The sequence below is a fragment of the Azolla caroliniana genome, unplaced genomic scaffold (assembly GCF_043228905.1).
Source record: "Azolla caroliniana isolate FFs.n. ecotype wild unplaced genomic scaffold, voAzoCaro1.0.p SCAF_12, whole genome shotgun sequence".
Classification (NCBI taxonomy): domain Eukaryota; kingdom Viridiplantae; phylum Streptophyta; class Polypodiopsida; order Salviniales; family Salviniaceae; genus Azolla; species Azolla caroliniana.
In genome coordinates this window covers 16,453,227-16,472,334 of record NW_028230447.1, presented here as the reverse complement: position 1 = coordinate 16,472,334, position 19,108 = coordinate 16,453,227, and the positions used below count along the sequence as shown (strand labels likewise).

At 37.1% G+C, this 19,108-nt stretch overlaps 2 protein-coding genes across 2 annotated transcripts; both read right to left on the bottom strand.

The window, feature by feature from the left end:
• Positions 1 to 1,882: 1,882 nt before the first annotated feature.
• Positions 1,883 to 3,920, bottom strand: LOC147857251 (trihelix transcription factor PTL-like). Its single transcript, XM_087328929.1, has one exon. The coding sequence runs from the start codon at positions 3,697 to 3,699 to the stop codon at positions 2,095 to 2,097; it is 1,605 nt and encodes a 534-aa protein (XP_087185055.1). The 5' UTR covers positions 3,700 to 3,920; the 3' UTR covers positions 1,883 to 2,094.
• A 4,145-nt stretch (positions 3,921 to 8,065) lies between these two features.
• LOC147857250 (LisH and RanBPM domains containing protein) lies at positions 8,066 to 13,950 on the bottom strand. Its single transcript, XM_087328968.1, has 7 exons — positions 13,720 to 13,950; positions 11,761 to 11,902; positions 11,034 to 11,181; positions 10,866 to 10,941; positions 9,319 to 9,430; positions 8,887 to 8,978; positions 8,066 to 8,525 (listed from the first exon to the last, which is right to left on the bottom strand). The coding sequence occupies exons 1-7, from the start codon at positions 13,753 to 13,755 to the stop codon at positions 8,490 to 8,492; spliced, it is 642 nt and encodes a 213-aa protein (XP_087185094.1). The 5' UTR covers positions 13,756 to 13,950; the 3' UTR covers positions 8,066 to 8,489.
• Between the last annotated feature and the right edge of the window lie 5,158 nt (positions 13,951 to 19,108).

Below are 19,108 nucleotides of genomic sequence, written 5' to 3'. Positions count from 1 at the left end.
TAAACATCTTGTTGTTCATATTTCAATAAATTTACGTAGTGTTAATTGTTTAGTTCAATAGCAATAGCATTACCCATACCCATGCATGTGTGTCATAAGCATTAGCTATAATGTACATTATCAAAGAAAGAGCTGTTTGTACACCTTAATCTTCTTTCCTATTGTGATATACTCGTTTATAATGAAGCCTATAAAATATAAGCAATGAAGTATCCTAAACTTAGGTTTTGGTTTCTTAAACAATAACCTTTTAATATGCATGTTAAGGCATATCACATTTTTAAGACTTTGAACTTAGTCATAGTATATGAGTACAATGCTCAGCTATTAATCTCACTTTCTAGATAAATTGTGTAACTCTAAATCCTAACTAAAGTAATCTTTCATTAGCTATTAATTCATCAACTTATCTTCACAGATCCTAATTTATTATCATATTAAACCCACATATTCATTAGTTTGCATATATTTTGAGTAAACATTTTTGTTCAAGCAAACAATTTGTTATCCTTATTATGTTCTCTGGTGAAGCGATACTTGGGTCTACACACTTTGTTATATCCATCAGCATAGGGTTCATTGGAAAAAATGCATGAGGTTTTGTCACAAAATGTCTTTAATGTTGGTGTTTCTACAAAACTTGAGTTTTCATCATAATGCCTCTTTCCATTGTTCTTCTGTATCAATTGTATGCATTCTAGGTTTTGTACGGGATAAGAGTTACATACACTTTTGTTTCATTGGTTCTTCAAGTAACATCTACGCTTATCATAATAAAAGATAAGGCAACAATAGCTCTAATTTTGGGATTCAACTTCCCTTTGCCAAACAAAGTATGCAATTGAATTCTTGGACTAAAGACTTACTTCACAAATTAGACCAAACTAATTTGAAAAATTGACAATTAAGTCATATCCAACTATACATCTTTCGTTTCCCAATTATCTCCATTTCAAACATTAACACCATTTTCTTTGCTTTTCCATTGGAGGCATTGCTCTTCTATGGAGGCCTTTCCGGATACGGTAGTGATATCACAACATTTGCATGTTCGGAAGAACAAGCGCACCAAAAGAGCATTGAAATTAGTACCAATGATTAATAGAACAAATCAATATGCTTCTTGGTCTTGGAGGGACTATCATACAAAGGAAGCCTTCATGACACATTTAGTCGTCCAATGCCGAAGGTCAAACGATCGAATATTCTCTAGAGACCAAGCATATACCATTAATGTGATCATATCAGCCACCACTCAGTTCCATTGCTTTCAAAATTATCCATTGCACAATATGGATTGAAGAGAGTTTATTGCTTGCATCGAAAAGCTTCAACTTGGTGTCTCAAGAAACATTAGAATCAAAGTAACTTGGTGTCTCAAGAAACCTTGAATAAAATTACATACGTCATAAATACATACATACATACATACAAACATACAAACATACATTAGAATTAACAAATTAGAATATGCACCATACATTACATCCAACTGACCCATACCATACTATCCAGTTGTCGTTAATATCCAACCATCTATAAACTCAGTGACATCTATGAACAAAGCCATAATCCTGTCTGTCACCATGTGAAATCAATCGTGGTTTCCCATCTCTGTGCTGCGACACTAAACCTACAGACAAGGCCATAACAACGTACGAAACAATTTGGGAAAGAACAAAAAAAAAATTTAGAATTGCTTTGTTACTGCATACAAAACATTTATATAAATGCTGAACGATTTTTTTTTTTCATTTTCATTTTCTTTTCAACAAAACTGTCGCAAAACACCTTCTGTTTTGCGACAAAATCCCGATATTTCTCAAGTCAATTTCTGAAATGAGAGTAAATTAACTCCTTTTGTATGCAGAGGCATACCTTTTCCCTAATGATCATGGCATTGTTTTGCGACAAAATTCCGATATTTCTCAAATCAATTTCTGAAATGAGAGAGTATATTAACTCCTTTTGTATGCAGGCATACCTTTTCCCTAATGATCATGGGATGACCAAGGTCATCATAACTCGAAGAAAGAAAGAAAACAAAGAAAAAAAATGCCGAAACCCCAAAAGAGTGAAAAAAAATCAACAGTTTTACGAATCACAATGACTCGAATGCTTGATGAACGACTTTAACTCGAGAAAGAAAGGGCTTTCACTTGGGTCTCTCGTCCCATCACTCACATCCTTGAACTCGATCATCAACTTATCCCACTTCTCTCTACATTGGTTTCCATCTTTTTGAATGCCTTTGGCACCCAGAATCTCAGATATTTCATCCCACAACGGACCTCTCCTCATTGGCATTGTGAACCTGCTATCCATCTCTACCCTCAACTTAATCAATTGCAACACTTCCGATCTCTTCCAATTCCTCGACCTTTTCTTAATTCCTTGCTCATCAAGTAAGGTATTATCACACGAATCCCCGATAGGAATCGGCTGCCCTCCATCGTCTCTCTCTTCACCAATCAGCCTTTGTATGAGCATAACCATGGCATTATTGAATACCTTCCTTTGCTCTAGCTCCTCGGTTCTCCACCTATCCTCTCTCTCTTGTCTTAGTTTCTCCTTGACCTCATCTCTCTTCTCCATTGTATTGAGAAGATCAGCAAAGAACTCTTGTTGCTTTGCGAGCAAAGTGTCCATAAGCTTGTGGATGGCTGGGATATCGGCCACAGATACATACTCTATGCTTGCCTTTTTGCTCCTTTGAATGTGATGTTGGTCACTCATGGTGTGCTCGGAATGAATATCTGTGAAGGCATTATGAATGTGAGGAGAATCTTCTTCTTGGAACCCAAACTCTCCACTAAGATCGAGATCTGATTCTTCAATTGGACCAGCCATTCCCTGTTTATCCTTGTTAGCCTCAAAGCTCGTCTCCCTTTCTCTTTCTCTCTTCTTAGATCTACCTGACAGTATAGAATGAATCTCATCATGGTAAATGAAGTCTTCTTTCTCTCTTGTACCCTCCCCTACTTCCTTATAGCCAGCACATAGCTTCTCCCACTTATCCTTGCATTGCTGGGCATCTCGAGAGAATCCATCGCATCGGAGAGCCTCCGCAATTTGGTCCCAGAGCTCTGATTTCCTTCCAGTGCGCGAGAACTTGGAGTCGATGCTGCTTCTGACACTGATGAGTTTTAGAGTTTCGGGCCGCGTCCAGTTCTTGGATCGTTTCCTCTGTCGTTCTTCAGGTGGTTTCCGAGAGTCTTCTTCATCACGAGAGCTCACCCCTTCATAATCGATACCAAGCTCAGACTCCGGCTCTGGCTCCGGCTCCGGCACTGGAACTGGCACAGGTACAGGTGCTGTGTTAGGTATAACTATCGGGACATAGTGTGAAACGGATGCCCCTGTGGGTGGCATGAATGAGGTTGAAACAATATTCGATCCTGGGTCCGTAAGGGTGCTTGTATATGAGCCGAAACACGAGAACTCCCGGAGCTCGGGGCTCAACAGTTCATTTCGGTGGTGGTTTTCAGTCGAGATCTCGGTGGAAGAAAGGTCCGGGTGATATGGGCTGTACTCATCATTGAGTAGCTCACCATTGATTCCACCTCTTCTTTGAGGGAATACTGGTGTTCTACTGTCAGTATCTATACTGTTGCTTGTGTCTATATTGGTCGATGGACGAGGTATGTATACCGGGAAAGGCCGTGATAATGGGAGCGTGTATCTCTCAGAGCCATACATTGCTTTCTTCTTCTTCTTCTCTTTTCTCTTTCTCTGTCTCTTTCTTTTTCCTTTCTAAAAGGAGATGGATGATCCTCCCCTGATCCCTTGTTCTGATTTTCTGTGTGTTCCCTTCCTTAATCAAGAAACCCAAAATCTTTCTTTACAGTGCTTTGCTCTGTTTTTCTTGTTGATTTTTACTTCCTTAAACCCCTAATACAAGGGTTTTGTTCGCTTTTTTCTTCATATCATGCATCTATCATAGAAAAAGAAGAGAACAAGTCAGAAGAAAGAAGCCTAAGATTATCTAAGTGATGAAAAGCAAAGCAAAACAATTCATGGAAACCACAAAAAAAAAAAAACTTAAATTCAAGAAGATGACTGCGAAAAGAAAACCCTAAATTCTTTGCAAAAACATCCAAGCATATCTCGTAGAAAGAAAACCATAGCACAGCTTATGCAAATGATCAAGAAAAAGAAAAAAGAAGAGGAAATTAGGAGAGTGTAGATGAGGAGGAAATATGCAGAAAAAAAAAGCAATCGATTACAAAAGCAGAAAGCTAAACCCTAAAAAAAGAACAAACCCTATTCAACCTCTTGTGACTGGAAACAGAAGACCCTAAAACTCTAGAGTCCATATTCAACCTTGTGTGCTGGAAACAGACACTAAAACCCTCCAACACATCCCCTACATGAGAACCCAGGAAGGAAAAAGCAAAAAAGCACCGTCGGAAAGAAAATTATGTAAAAGAAACGGGGCATTTTAACATGAAGCTACTTTCATGGAAATTCAGAGAGCAGAAAAAAGAAGAAGGAAGCATCAGAAAGCCGAAATGCACATGAAACTTGCGTCATGGAAAGACCCATTTACATTAAACCTAAATAAATAGATAAATAAATAGCCAGAAAAGAGAAGAAAAAACTTCATGAAGGTAAACAAAAGCTCTAAGGTAAGAAGAATTTCACACAGAAAGAAGAAGAAGAAGAAGAAGAAGGAAGCTTCAGAAATTAAAAAAACAGAACTGAGAGTTATGTCTACCACTTACCATTAATCTGAAGCTCCCATGAACCCCTACCCCTGCCATAATCTTTTTATCTGATGAAGGAAAAGGAAAGAAACTATGGTTTTTGACGGTTACCCAATTTGGGCAATAAAGATTTCGGTGGAGGGGCCTTGCTTTTATCGGCTTTCCTGTCTCTTTCTGTATGTTTCCTGAGTTCTGGTGATGGCGATGGCGATGGTGATGATGATGGAAGGAAGGATTCAAGGAAATATAGTGTATATATACATATACACTATTTTTACTGATTTGTGGTGTGGCATGGATTTGAACCCTGCACCTACTCACTACTAATACACACACAAAAAAAGCTCACTCTCATACACTTAGTTTGGTTCTCTCTCTTTTGTGTCTAATGATGATGCATTCTAGGTTATATGTATACATAAGGAGGGGGGGAGAAAAGGTGTTTCTCTTCATCTACTTTGGCCCAAATGCCTTGAATATACGATGTGTGTGAGAGCCAGCAGCAGCAGGTCATATGGAAGCAATCGTGTAGATATCATATCGGTAGCCACAAGACACATTGTGATGAGCTCTAGCAGTTTTTTCCCATTTTGACAAGATGGGTGATATAATAAGAAGGATGGATGGACAAGAATGGGCTCTATAAGAAGGATGGTCTTTTAGTTTGGCATTCTCAAGTCATATGGAAGCACTCGTGCAGATATCATATTGGTAGACACAAGACACATGTGATGGGCTCTAGCAATTTTTCCCATTTCAACAAGATGGGGTGATATAATGAGAAGGATGGATGGACGAGAATGGGCTCTACAAGAAGGGTGGTCTTTTGGTTTGGCATTCTCAGGTTGTTGGGGACCGACTCACACAGGTCATATGAAAGTAGTCGTGCAAATATTGGTAGATACAAGACACACTGTGATGGGCTCCCAACAGTTTTTCCCATTTCGACAAGATGGGTGATACATTAAGAAGGATGGATGGACAAGAATGGGCTCTACAATAAGGGTGGTCTTTTAGTTTGGCATTCTCATGTGGAGAGTGATAATTGGGGAGCCCTTCATTTAGGCTCAACACTCAATCGGAGAGGGTTGTGTCGGGCATATGTTTCTTTTTGTAATGTTCAATTGGAAAACAATGTACATTCCTATTCATTCAATGCGCTATTGCACATGCTATTTCAAAATACTTATCCGAAATATGGCAAGGTTTATCTTCTTGTTATTTGATGCCTAGACAATGAGTCTTTATGCACTATGTGCAAAATGGACCCATGGATGAGATGGAAATCATATTCCAATCTTAAGATATTGTGGGTTGCAACATAATTAGAAAATGTACATTCATGTTTGATGTTGCACATTGAGTAAATGTACCCACCGGAAAGTTGAAAGGCATACATACTTATGTGGGAATTGTTTCATCATGTGTTTACTCAACTTTTTTTCATGGCACTCCGGAATGTCCCTCTCCCTATGTAGAGAGGGAGGGCAACAATGGAATGGTGGTTTCTACATACATTTAATTTAATTATGTGGTTTACAAGGACCGGGAGACAGATAAAGAGAAAAGTTCTAGCGTATGTCTTACAAGTGATGAGCAAGAGACAAAAAGGCACAAAAATGGCCTTTTTAGTCTTTAACATGGGCTTAGCCTTTTGGATCCTAGGAATAAAGTTACGACATGCAAGGCGATTACTTTAGAGTACATGGCTATGATGGAAGTCAATGTCATGTTGCCAACTTTGACACAAAAAATGAAACATACCCCCAACCAAGGTTGTCAGTCAACATACTTCTAATATTAAGAAAAGGGCATTTCAAGTCGTATTCAAGTTCAATTCAAGCTAACATGAAGTTCTGCCATTGATTATGCAGCATGCCATATTAACGTAGAAGGTGATCTCTAGGGAAATTTTACTTATACATTCATTTCCAACTAAGGTAGAAGCATGAACCTTTTGACGATTCTACTCACATTAGTTAGTAAAATAATTGATAAAAATGCACATCCAACATTAAGAATGGACTCCATGCAATAATGAAGCAACCTTGGTGTGTTACAAAAGGATTCTTTCTAAAGATGCATCACTTTTTTTACTTTTGCATGGCAATATGTACTCAATACACACACACACATATACACACTTTTTATTTACTCATCAACGTATTGCTTTGAGTTATTGTTTGGAATTTGTAACAACCCATGTCATTGTTGAAGAATAAAATGTTCCCTTCAAGGTGTTGCTTGAAATATTCCATTCCATTTTATATTTTTTAGAACGTTACCCATCATTTTCTCATCCAAGGAAAACAAACACCAAAACACCCCTATATCTTCTCAAAATTGCCATGTACTTTTACTTTTTAAATTTATGCCAATAACCCAATGTTCTATAAAACTATAGATAGGATTTGGTCAACACCAAGGTAACACTTGACAATCTTGTTGATTTAATAATGATACAATAATTTGAGTCATGATCTTTTAACACTAATTAATTTGTTTTTTAAACATAGTTGAGATTAGTTGGGCCTTAACCATAGAAGAAGATGATACCACATGAATTAGATTAGTGTTAAACGGAACAAATTGGAGTAGTGTTATTTCGAAGAAGGGTTGGTATTAGTAACTTTGAATGAAGCCTAGTCAAAAGACAGGCATTTTTGTAAAAGAAAAACAAAGCATGTAGTTTATGTTAAATAATAAATAGGTAGTTAAAGAGCAAATGCATATTTCTTATTCCCTCAATTATTTGTCTCCAAGATCATTTTGTTTATACCTAATCCAAAACTAGGATACCTACCTACATATTTTTGAGTTTTTCAACACCGTAGGTTGTTTGTGCACAATTAAGACTTAAAACACATGCGACATCACATAGGTTAAGGCCCACCAACTCGTGGTTGTTCATGCACAATTAAGACTTAAAACACATCACATAGGATAATGCCCAATAACTCTATGGCTAGCTCAAATGATACATCTGTCCATTAAGTTGTGGCTAGTTCAAGTGGTACATGCGTCCCATACGTGTGTAGGTGCAACAATAATGTTTAAAAGCTTTGTAAATCATTATGAAAGGGAAGGGGGGGGATCAAATTGCCCCTCAACAACAAACATCACCAAAATACGCCTTGTGATTTCCCAATGCATACAAAATAGTCTTAAAACATAGGGGTGTTCATGTACAAATCCAACAAGTCTTTAAAAAGAATCCGTCAACGGGTTTCTTCACGAGATTTCACAGAGCTAACCTTGAGAGCAAACAATCAGAGTAAAAAACTCCTTTATAGAGTACGCAATGTAAAGATAAACATGGAAGTAAAATGTGTTTAGGTTATAGTTAAATGAAGATTAGATCAATCGAACAAATAATCTTATATATCATATAATTGATCAAATACAATCTGGCACTATCCAGGAACAAACAAAATTTTCACTTTGGAAAAAATATGGAAACAAAATTCACAATTTTGCTTCATGAAATAGACAAAACCATATGACTTAATTCACAAGGCCAAAGGACTAAATATCACCCATGAAGAGATAAGAACATTGGTGAAACAGAGTAATGAGGTAGTGTGAATAGAGAGACCGAAAGACAGAGAATAGACTAATGAAAAAGCAAAACTATCTGGAGAGATGGGAGTAGAGGAAGAAAAACCTCATGTCCATGAACTAGTGATGTATAACACTTGATTCTTCTTCTAGTTCTAATGGAGTTGCGCTTGACCATAATGACGATGATGATCAGCATTTAAACATCCAATATCTTCGGCATTCTTAGGTTTTGAGAAAGCTTGTGATGAGTAAGCCATCCTGTGTAACAAAATACCAAGAGTGATCAACCTCTTCTAATTAGCAACTTTTAATTACTAGTAACTCAACATTTTGACCCCATTTAAGGTCTAATAACACGAAGTAGCATTCATTGCTCTTCAAAGACTACAAAAAGCTTTTGACCAAAAATATGTCAAAACAGATTTGGAACCTCAACTTTGACCAAAGCATAGAAACATAATTTGTCGCAAATAAGCAAGCACGCATATATATGTTTATGTATGAGCAAATATTCGAATTGCTCATACATAAACATATATATGAGTAATTTCCGCAAACTCAAACCCAAACCCAGAATTACAATTCTAGAATGTGCTTACACATCCAGCTTTTTATTTACCTTTCCACTATCTGGATTCAAACAACATTGCACAACGGTCACTTGTTGTAAAAGCCTCTCCAAAGAAGTATAACTTGGCAGTTTATGATAAGCTGACAAAAGCATATGGAATTAGTTGATATTGTCATTTTGTTAGTTAAGATATTGTCCAGTGGGAAACTCCGAAATACTCAAGTTTTTCTTTATTTTCACAAATACCCCTGAGTCTTCATTGCTCACCTAAATGCCTTAGTTCAAGAGCATTTTATGTATGTGCTGTTTGAGCACTTACATGGTCATCTCATCCCCAATTTACTCTGTTTTGGGAGTAAACAAAGAGCATTTTGAGGAATAATAAGAAACTTGGGGGGCCTTTGAAGAAGTAAGAAAAAAACTCATGTATTTCAGAGTCTTTCCCTATTATCTAAATCTTAATCAAGCTAAACTCCAAACCTAGAATACTTTGGTTTAAACTGTCTGCAACATCTTGTCGATGATCCATGCTAAGAAGTCCAAATACTGGGGACTTCTCTGGTTCCTCATATGCAAGAAGCGTCATGTAATCCTGAACTACGTTTCAGAGAGAAGATTAGTAAATACATGTCTTGTTTAAATGGGCTACATATATATATATATCTATATATATATCTATATATATATATATATGAACACAAAAGAAGATACAACAACAGCAGGGGAGAAAAAATGATAATATGCAATATACATCTGATAAGCTCAAAGAAGATAAAACTTAAATGGCATGTATAATGCTTTAGTTGCAGATTCATCATAGACAGCATTTACATAAATACATTCATAATCCCTTAAGTCATACCCAAGTTGTACCAGAAAAAGGGTATGGAAGATATTGTAATGGCATATCTATTGGAATACAATATCACCCACTTATTGCAAGACAGATTCATTTATAGTGAATATTTGCATGAAGTAAAATTCATTGCTTAGAAGAACCCGAGAAAAAGATATCACAGACAATATGTCTCTGAAAGCATGTTTCAATGTGTCAGTGTAGGCAGTTGAAGTCTATGGTTATCAAGCCATAGCATTCGTTTACATTCTGTAATGGGACCTCCTTGCTCAACACGAAATGGAAAGCAAAACAAATATATATAGTATATTTTTTATCTGGACTAGCAATAAAATATTCCACGTGTTTCACTTTCTCCATTATATATATTGACCTGAGGGAAAGCATGAAGAGAGATTGTCTATGTTTAGACCTAAAACTACCTTGGCCATTACTAACACTTGGATTGAAACAAGTCTATTAATAAAACTTAACACATATTTATACATGTAATATGAAAGTGATAACTGATATGAAGGAGATAGTAGTAGCAGTGGTCGGTATATATAAATATCAGTAGTCACAACATCATCTCCTTAACTAATGACTAACATTGTATGAAGCATCACATCAATATGTAACCATCACAATGTATTGACGGAATTCTATTCATAAAACTGTGTAAATGTATTTATACATGTAATATGAATGCGATAACTAATATGAAAGAGATAGTACTAACAGTAGTCAGTATGTATAAATATCTGCAGTTACAATATCATCTTCTTAACTAATGACTAACATTGTAAGAAGCATCACATAAATACATATGTAAGCATCATGATGTATACATGGCATCTGATTTAAGTTATAAGCATCAGATTAAGATAGTATATGGACGAACGCTCCTTTGTAATTTAAATCAATTAGATGAGTAGCTTTTAAAACATTTGAGTAAAATTCTACAAAGTTTATGGATTTAATTGGTAATACACGGCATCTATATCGATAAGATCATCTTCATAACTAATGACCTGAACTGGATAACGCATCTCATCAATAAGGAAGCATCACAATACATATAGTATCAACATTAGAACTACCTTATGAGAGTATCAAATACCGGAATTATAGTAAATAGGCAATTCATTAAGACAAGGAATTTTTCTGACATTAACAGAAGTAAACTAACCTGCAGTTTTTCAATGAATTTATCTATTTTCCCATAGACTGTCAACTCCCTTTGAGCAAATTCCAACGCATCTATGCTGTTCATGTACACTCTATGTCATCATTCTGATCTGAGGGACCATATCATATAAAAAAGAACAGAGGTAAGGTGAACATCTTTGATTCTTACCAATTCTTTGCTCGAACAAGCTCAACAAAATGTAAAGTTAAAAGATCAAAGAGCACGTCTTTGTTGTCCTGGAATAAATCAGGAGCAAGCTGAAGTGAAAGTTCCATCGCTTTCAAAGGATTTCCCTCCATGACATGGCGGTATATTGCTAGAATAGGACAATTTTATATTAGATACTAATGCTAAACAATGGAAGTTTCCAAGACTCGCTTCTTTTCCCACAAGAAACAAAGCAATAATATATAAGATTCACATGATATAACCTTTGAACGGCTAAATTCTTGAATTTTCCACATGTGAAACAAAGCAATCATATACAAGGTTAGCACTATATTCTCTTCCAAAGACTACCTTCTTTCTTCTAACCCAAATAAAACAAAGAAAAATAAAGAAGGTTAACATGATGATTAAGCTATTCACACGGTATATAAGCTTCCAAAGACTTCTTTACATTTCTTCTCACATATTAATGCAAAGCAATAAGAATATAAGCTTCTCATTACGTTTTTTCCCACTGTTAGGTTTCCAATGACATTTAACTCCTTCATATGTTTTTTCCATATATTAGAACAATATAACCTTCCATAGAAGAGGTTATGTTCTTTATTGTTTCCCCACATTAAAACAAAGCAATATAGAAGCTTGCAACGGCTTAAAACTTCTTTGGATGTTCCAAGATAAAACTGAGCAATAATACAGAAAGCAAAAAGGAACGAAAGATACTCACTTTTCCTCGTATCAAGATTGGCCAAGGAATCTGGATTACATTTCATTCCTGTGGAAGAAACAAAAGCCTCTGCAGTCTCTTTGAAGCAGTTGTGCACAAGATAAGATAGCACTATTTTGCGGACATCAGCATCATTAATTACCTGTAAAATCTCTCTTGGAATTAGCCACTTAAAAACACAGAGGAGCATCAGAGATTAGCAACGTATTTGAAGTATTAGTATAGAAAATAAGCACTTTTAAAAACACATATCTGCAAGCAATTTTTAAGACAGATTAGCAACATCAGAGTTTAGCCTTTCAATGCAGATTAGCATGGGATGTTTGCAGCTTAACACAGATATTGCACAGAAGATTAGCAATTTAATACAGATTTGCATCAGAGATTATCAGATTAATATACATATTAGTATCCAAAGATTCACATCTTGAAGAACACTCTGATTTTCATCAAAGAATTTAGCATTTTACACAGATTATCAGCATCAGAGTTAAAGCATTTTAACACAGATATACAGTATAAATTAGTACCAAATTTGGAAATTCCAGCATGGATTTGCACCAACGAATATCTGGCCTAACATGTATTAGCATTTTGATGCAGATTAGAAGAAAGACCAGAAATTCCAACGTGAATTTGCATCAAAGAATATCGAGTTAAAATGTATTACCACCAAATATTAGCATTATAAAGATATGCAGCAACGTATATTGCCTCAACACATATTTTGATTGAACCTTGGCATTTTGACACAGATTCGCATCAAAGTTTACCATTTTAATACAGATTCGCATCAAAGAATATTGACTTAACACAGGCTATCAATAAGACTGGCATCAAAGATTAGGAATTCAAAAAAGCAACTTGACATAGATTAGCATCAAATGTCAAAACCTTTATACCAATACTCTATAAAAGATCCACAACTTGACACAGATTAGCATCAAAGATTAAAACGTTTATACAGATTAGTAAAAAAGATCCACAGTTCGACACACAGACTAAAACAAAGTTCAGAAATTAATAATCAGATTAGCATCAAAGGCCCAAGCTTAACAGAGATAAGCATCAAAGAACAGCAGCTTAACGCACAGATTAGCATGAAAGGTCCATAACTTAGCAAGAAGATATGCATCAAAGATCCACAGCTTAACAGCGATTGATTTCAAGATCAAAACTTGTACGTAGATTAATATCAATGATCAACAATTCAACAAAGACTAGCAGTCCAATGTAGATAAGCATCAATAAAAACATACAAAGTCTAGCAACAAAACTCAACAAATTTATAAAGATTAACATTTGACGATCGCAGTATGTCACAACACCACAGATGAGAAGAAAAATCAAGTGATGCCATCCTCATATGTCACAACACCACAGATGAGAAGAAAAATCAAGTGATGCCATCCTCATATGTCACAACACCACAGATGAGAAGAAAAATCAAGTGATGCCATGGAGGATGGCATCAACATTATGCAACTTACAAGACTAAAATCAAAGGGAAAAAAATCATACAGATTGGCAGAGAATTAACATAGAAGAAAATCCTGGCAGTTCAACACAGACCGGCATCAAAGATTAACACCGAAGATCAACGGATGTATACATATTAGCAGCACTACATACATACTCTGGCATCATCGAGCTAGCGATTCAGCACAAATTGGCATTAAAGATTAAAACCGAAGATCAGCGGATTTATACATATTAGCAGCAATGCATACATAGTCTGGCATTATAAAACTAGCGATTCAGCACAAATTGGCATCACGTATCCAGATTGGCATCAAGCGTAAACAAATTTATCGAATCACAGATTGGCATCGAAGACCAGTAAACGTACACATATTAGGGATAACCTGGCTTAGATTACTAGAAAATAATTGCGGTTGAACCAAGATTAGCACGTTCCTTCCAGATGAGAGAAATAATGAGAGGAATATATAACCATACCGTGTTTTCGAAATCCTTGGGGTACTCCACTTCCATAGCTCTGAGAATCTAATAGAAGAAAAAAAAAAACGGACAGAGAAAATAAACTCAGGAAGCAGAGGACATCAAAGCTACCAATTCTGCTACGAAGAGTCTTTCTACGTATGGGACGAGGGGCAATTAAAAAGATGCAGGGAAATGGTATAAAAGCTGAGAGAAAAATTAGAGGCTCGGTTTTGAGATTCTCTGTCCTCAATTTGAAGAAACAGAGTTAGAAGGAAGAGGAGAGGAGAGGAGAGGAGAGTACAGAGAGAAAGAGATTAGAATTAGGGTTAGGGTTAGGGTTAGGGTTAGGGTTAGGGTTTTCTTCTGCGAGGGAAGGAGGGAGAGAGGAGTAAAAAAACGCAAGCGGTAGTTAACAGTTTCCAGAAACTACTAAATTAGCCTTTTCCACTATTTATTTTTTATTTCTATTTATTCGGTAGATTATTTTTTTTCTTTCACTTAATTACATTACATTATGTATGTATGTATGTATGTGTATGATTCTATGTATTGTAAATTTGTATGTATGCATGCATTTTATGTATGTATGTATGTATGTTATGTATATCACTTAAATTACATATGTACATATGTATGCATGCATTTATGCATACATATCTATATGTATTGTAAATTTGTATGTATGCATGCATTTTATGTATGTGTATGTGTGTATGTGTGTATGTTATGTATATCACTTAAATTACATATGTACATATGTATGCATGCATTTATGCATACATATCTATGTATTGTAAATTTGTATGTATGCATGCATTTTATGTATGTATGTATGTTATGTATATCACTTAAATTACATATGTATACCAAACAGGTATATGTATGCATGCATTTATTATGTATACAATGGTACTACTCAATATCTCCCATACTCGTTGGACTTCCTTCCGTATTCCTGGCAATTGTAATGACAGCACACTGGTAAATGTATGAACACTTCCAGATTTAGTGTAAAAATCCATGGTCCACAGATTCGATGTCGCAATGTGAACGCATCACGGACAAATGCTGTCCAAACCACCAATGCCCCAAAGTCAAAACCAATGGGGGGAAAATAGTTAGCGAAAATTCTAAGGAGAAGTTGCCATCTCAGTTGAGACTCAAATGCATTCCCATAAACAATATTTTCAAGTTTCCGTTTGTAAACGACATCCAAAAGCTACTCCCATCCTATGCAACCCATGTGCCAACCGGCAAGGCTCGGTGTACAAGTAACCAATGTACATGCAATATATTGGTGTGACTGTTTTCTTGCCCATAGTATAACCTAGAAGTTTGCAAGGAATTGGGGAGTAATACCTTGTTGATTCCAAAATTGAAATGCAACCGGTAACACATCTGGTGTATCTGAAAGCACACGTCTTCCTAACTATACAGAATATTGGAAGAAATTGAACTTGTTACCCGTAAAAGGATCAATCCACTAATAATCAATTGGATCCCAATCTAATCTGAATACTGGTTTTTTAACCAACAACCACAACTTCCAATGTGTCCTTATTTCCTCTATCATTGGAACAATATACCATTTATGGTCGGCACATCCTATGAACCATATCTTGTGTTCCATAGCATAAGGGTAATCTGTCACCATTTCCCCCAACAGTGTCAACTAGTTTGCTTCATCCACCTCAAAAGACCGGTAGGTCTTATCATTTGAATACTCCTTAATAGCCAAGAGTACTTCCAACCTTGAAAAAACCCCAACCCATCCGTGGTTTAAGTTATTGGGTGGTATGGGGAGTCTACTCATAGCTTCTTGAATTTGTTGATACATTATTTGGCCACCATGCATATTACCTAGGATTTCTTTTTGCTCTTCCCATGAATGCGATAAAAATCCTTGCCACGTTTGAACTGTTTTCGCAAGACCTTCTGTCATTTTTCCCCATGATAACCATTGTCTAGAACCCAACACTAAACCATTTGATGTTGTAAACAACGGATTCCAGACTATCCTTTGTCTAAGATACTCAAGATAATGTTTGGGTTTGGGTTTGGGTTTATTGTGAAGCAAACCAGGTAATACTTGTTTCCATGCTGAAAATAATGTCCCAAGAAATTTGTCTTCCCACCTGTTAGCTACAGGTACTCGGAAATTTTCCCGAAATATCCAATTTACATCCTTAGACCAAGGGGCACCTAAGCAAGAAGAGCAATCTGAACAACGGTCAAGCAATAATACTTTCCATATCTCTTGCCCCGACATAAATCCTCTAATGAACAACTTACTTAATAATGCTCTTGATTGCTCTACTGGATCAATAATACCTAGTCCCCCTTTAGAACGAGGTAAGGTAATAACATCCCATTTCACTTTAGACCGAGCATTGCCTTTCGTTTTACCGGACCACAAAAAATTACGAATCAATCTACGTATTTTCAGAATACATGACTTGGAAAATATCCAACGTGACAGAACATATACCATGTTGAAACCAATAAAACCTGATTGGCAACTACAATCCGACCAACAAAAGACAACTTGGTTGAACTCTATAATAACAACTTTTTCCGCAGTGACAATAAGAGGGGAGCCACTTGATTTTCTATTGAAAGATCAATACCTACAGTACATCCTAGTACCGAACTGGGCAATCTGATGGTATCCACCGAAATTGTAGATGTGGATTCCATAAAGGAGGATTTACATCCCCCACCCAAAATGCAAAGGACTTGTTCCAATTAACCAGTGCACCTAAAGCCTTACAGAATGTGGATATGGCCAATTCTATTTTTTGCAGATTTTCCAAATCACCTTTTAAGTATAGGTCAATGTCATCTGGAATTTCAACGTCCCTTCTCTATGTGAGAGTGGGATGCGATCGACAAGCCTAAAAGCGCTACAAAGACACAATTGACAAACTAAGGGCAAGTATCATTACATGGCATTGTTCACCTTGAATTCATTCAAGGTGAACTCAAATATTTATACTAAGTGGCATGCATGCATGTGCCAAGTGTGATACACTAGAGCATGTGCCAAGTGTGAATAAGACAATGGAGCAATTATGCTCATGATGTTAGCTTAAAGTTGCAAGGAACAATTATGCATATGATTGTATATATTGGACATGTTGGTTAATCCATAACACTCGATTATAACACAAGAGGTCATGAGTTCGACGATCTTGACGTGACCGTTGTCATGTCTGTGACATTATCCGCCCTGTTTAGCACCAACTTCCAAGCGGCGCAGGCTTGTGTGGATGATGAAGATGGACATCACGAACTGCCTCAACGGCATTCGTCAAATGGTGGTGAGGTTCCCAAGTAGCTTCACATATCGAGTATCCTTTCCAACGTACCAAATAATACAGTTTTCGACGTAGAAGCTTGGAGTCGAGGATTTCTTTAACTTCATACTCGTTGCCAGACTCCAACTCGATGGGCGGTAGTCGTGCAGGTTGCCACCCGGGACGTACAGAGGGATGGTAAACCTCCAAGAGAGATACATAAAAAACGTCATGGATGCGATAGTGGGGAGGAAGGTCGAGCCGATAGGCCACAAGATTGATACACTCGGAGATGTGGAAGGGGTCGGGGTGAAGGAGTATTGGGGCAGTCATAAAGGCATATTTAAGCGCCATGAATGCAGATTGTTTTGCCAATGTCCAGTAGAAGGGTCGGTCCTTGCAAGTGAGTGCAACCAATGGTTGCACAATTTTGGAGAACCCTTTAATAAACTGACGATAGAAATTTGCAAAGCCAAGGAAGGATTGAAGTCTCTTACCTGGGTGGGAGGTTGCCATTCTTGAATTGCGGCCACTTTCCGTTGATCAATGGAAATACCATCGAGAGAGATGATGTCGTCCATAAATTCTACAGAATACTACTTGAATGAGCATTTCTCATATTTGGCGTACAGACCATGTTCCCGAAGTCTTGACAACACTAGGAGGACATGTTGCTCATGGGTATCGAGATCCGGGGAGTAGATGACGATGTCATCTAGATAGACCACCAAGAATTGGTCGAGATACTCGCAGAAGATATCATTCATCATGTGTTGGAATACGGCAAGGGCATTGGTTAGCCCAAATGGCATGGCACGATACTCGAACAACCCCTATCGGGTTCGGAACGCCGTCTTTCATTCGTCTCCCAGACGGATACGCACTAGGTTGTAAGCTCCTTGTAGATCAATTTTCGAGAACACTCATTTGAGCCAAAGGCGATCCAAAAGCTCTGGAATCAAAGGTAGTGGGGTAGCGATTGTGGATTGTTACCTTGTTAAGTCCTCGGTAATTGACAGATAGACACAAGGAGCCATCTTTTTTCTTGACGAACAGGATTGGTGCCTCGGCCGGAGATTTTGAGTGATGAATGAACCCTTTCACCAAGTTTTCGTTGATGTATGCACGGAGCGCATCCAACTCTGGCTCAGATAACCTGTAGATGGGACCAAAGGGAGGACAAGTACCGTCCTGGATGTCGATTGGACAATCGTATGACCGATGCTCTAGTAGTCAATCTGCATTCCGTTTCTCAAAGACATCAGAGAACTCCCCATATTTTGAAAGAATTGAGGTTGAATGTTTGACTATAGTAGCAGCTTGAGCAGGATGGTCATCCTTAGGCTTCACCTGACCGGTGTTATGATAGGCTCCAAAGGATTTGAACCCATGACCTTGTGTTACAAGGGTTGAGCCCTTACCATTAAACCATGCATTGTAATACGAAATATATTATTTTCATTTATTATTTCACTATAGGAAATTCATGTATATTCCAGATTACTCTGGAACATTCTAGAAACTTTAGGAGTACTCCTGATAGTACTATAAATAGAGGCACATGGCATTATTAAGAACCAATTCGGTTCAACGCCAGTCTTAAGCCTCCTAGTTATTCTAGTATCTTTCTTCATATAATAATATACTTCATGTTGTCATCATTCTCTCTCTCTCTCTCTCTCTCTTCCCCTCTCATGATTCTCACACACTCTTTCCCTTCTTAGTACTAATCCTCATTCTTCTCCTCTATCTTTAGTACTAATTCTCCTTGCCTCTAGTACTATCCCTGGTAGTTTGAACCGAATTGGTCTCATTTTCATATCTCTCATTCCCTTCATACAAATCTTCTTATCCTTCCTTCCTCCAATACTATGGCAACTGTTAGCGCTCAAGAATACCAATCTATCTTCTCGGAGCTGCAGTGCTTGAAAGAGAAGTTTGTAGCGCCAGAACAAGAAAATCAACGGTTGTTGGGGGATCTTCAACAAATCTCTCTAGAGAAGTAGCAAACACAACAACACAGAGAGTTGGCATTATGTGTGCAACAACTTGAAGCAACCATTGTGTCATTGCAACAACAGGGACCAAGTGTCACGGATGAACAATTG

What these genes read in the sequence shown, in the direction of transcription:
- LOC147857251 (XM_087328929.1), bottom strand. Translation starts at nt 3,699, where the DNA reads ATGTATGGCTCTGAGAGATACACGCTCCCATTATCACGGCCTTTCCCG.
- LOC147857250 (XM_087328968.1), bottom strand. Translation starts at nt 13,755, where the DNA reads ATGGAAGTGGAGTACCCCAAGGATTTCGAAAACACG. An exon ending in CTTGTTCGAGCAAAGAATTG is followed by an intron (nt 10,942 to 11,033) that starts GTAAGAATCAAA and finishes GTACATGAACAG; the next exon opens with CATAGATGCGTTGGAATTTG. An exon ending in TGAATCCAGATAGTGGAAAG is followed by an intron (nt 8,526 to 8,886) that starts GTAAATAAAAAG and finishes TTTGTTACACAG; the next exon opens with GATGGCTTACTCATCACAAG.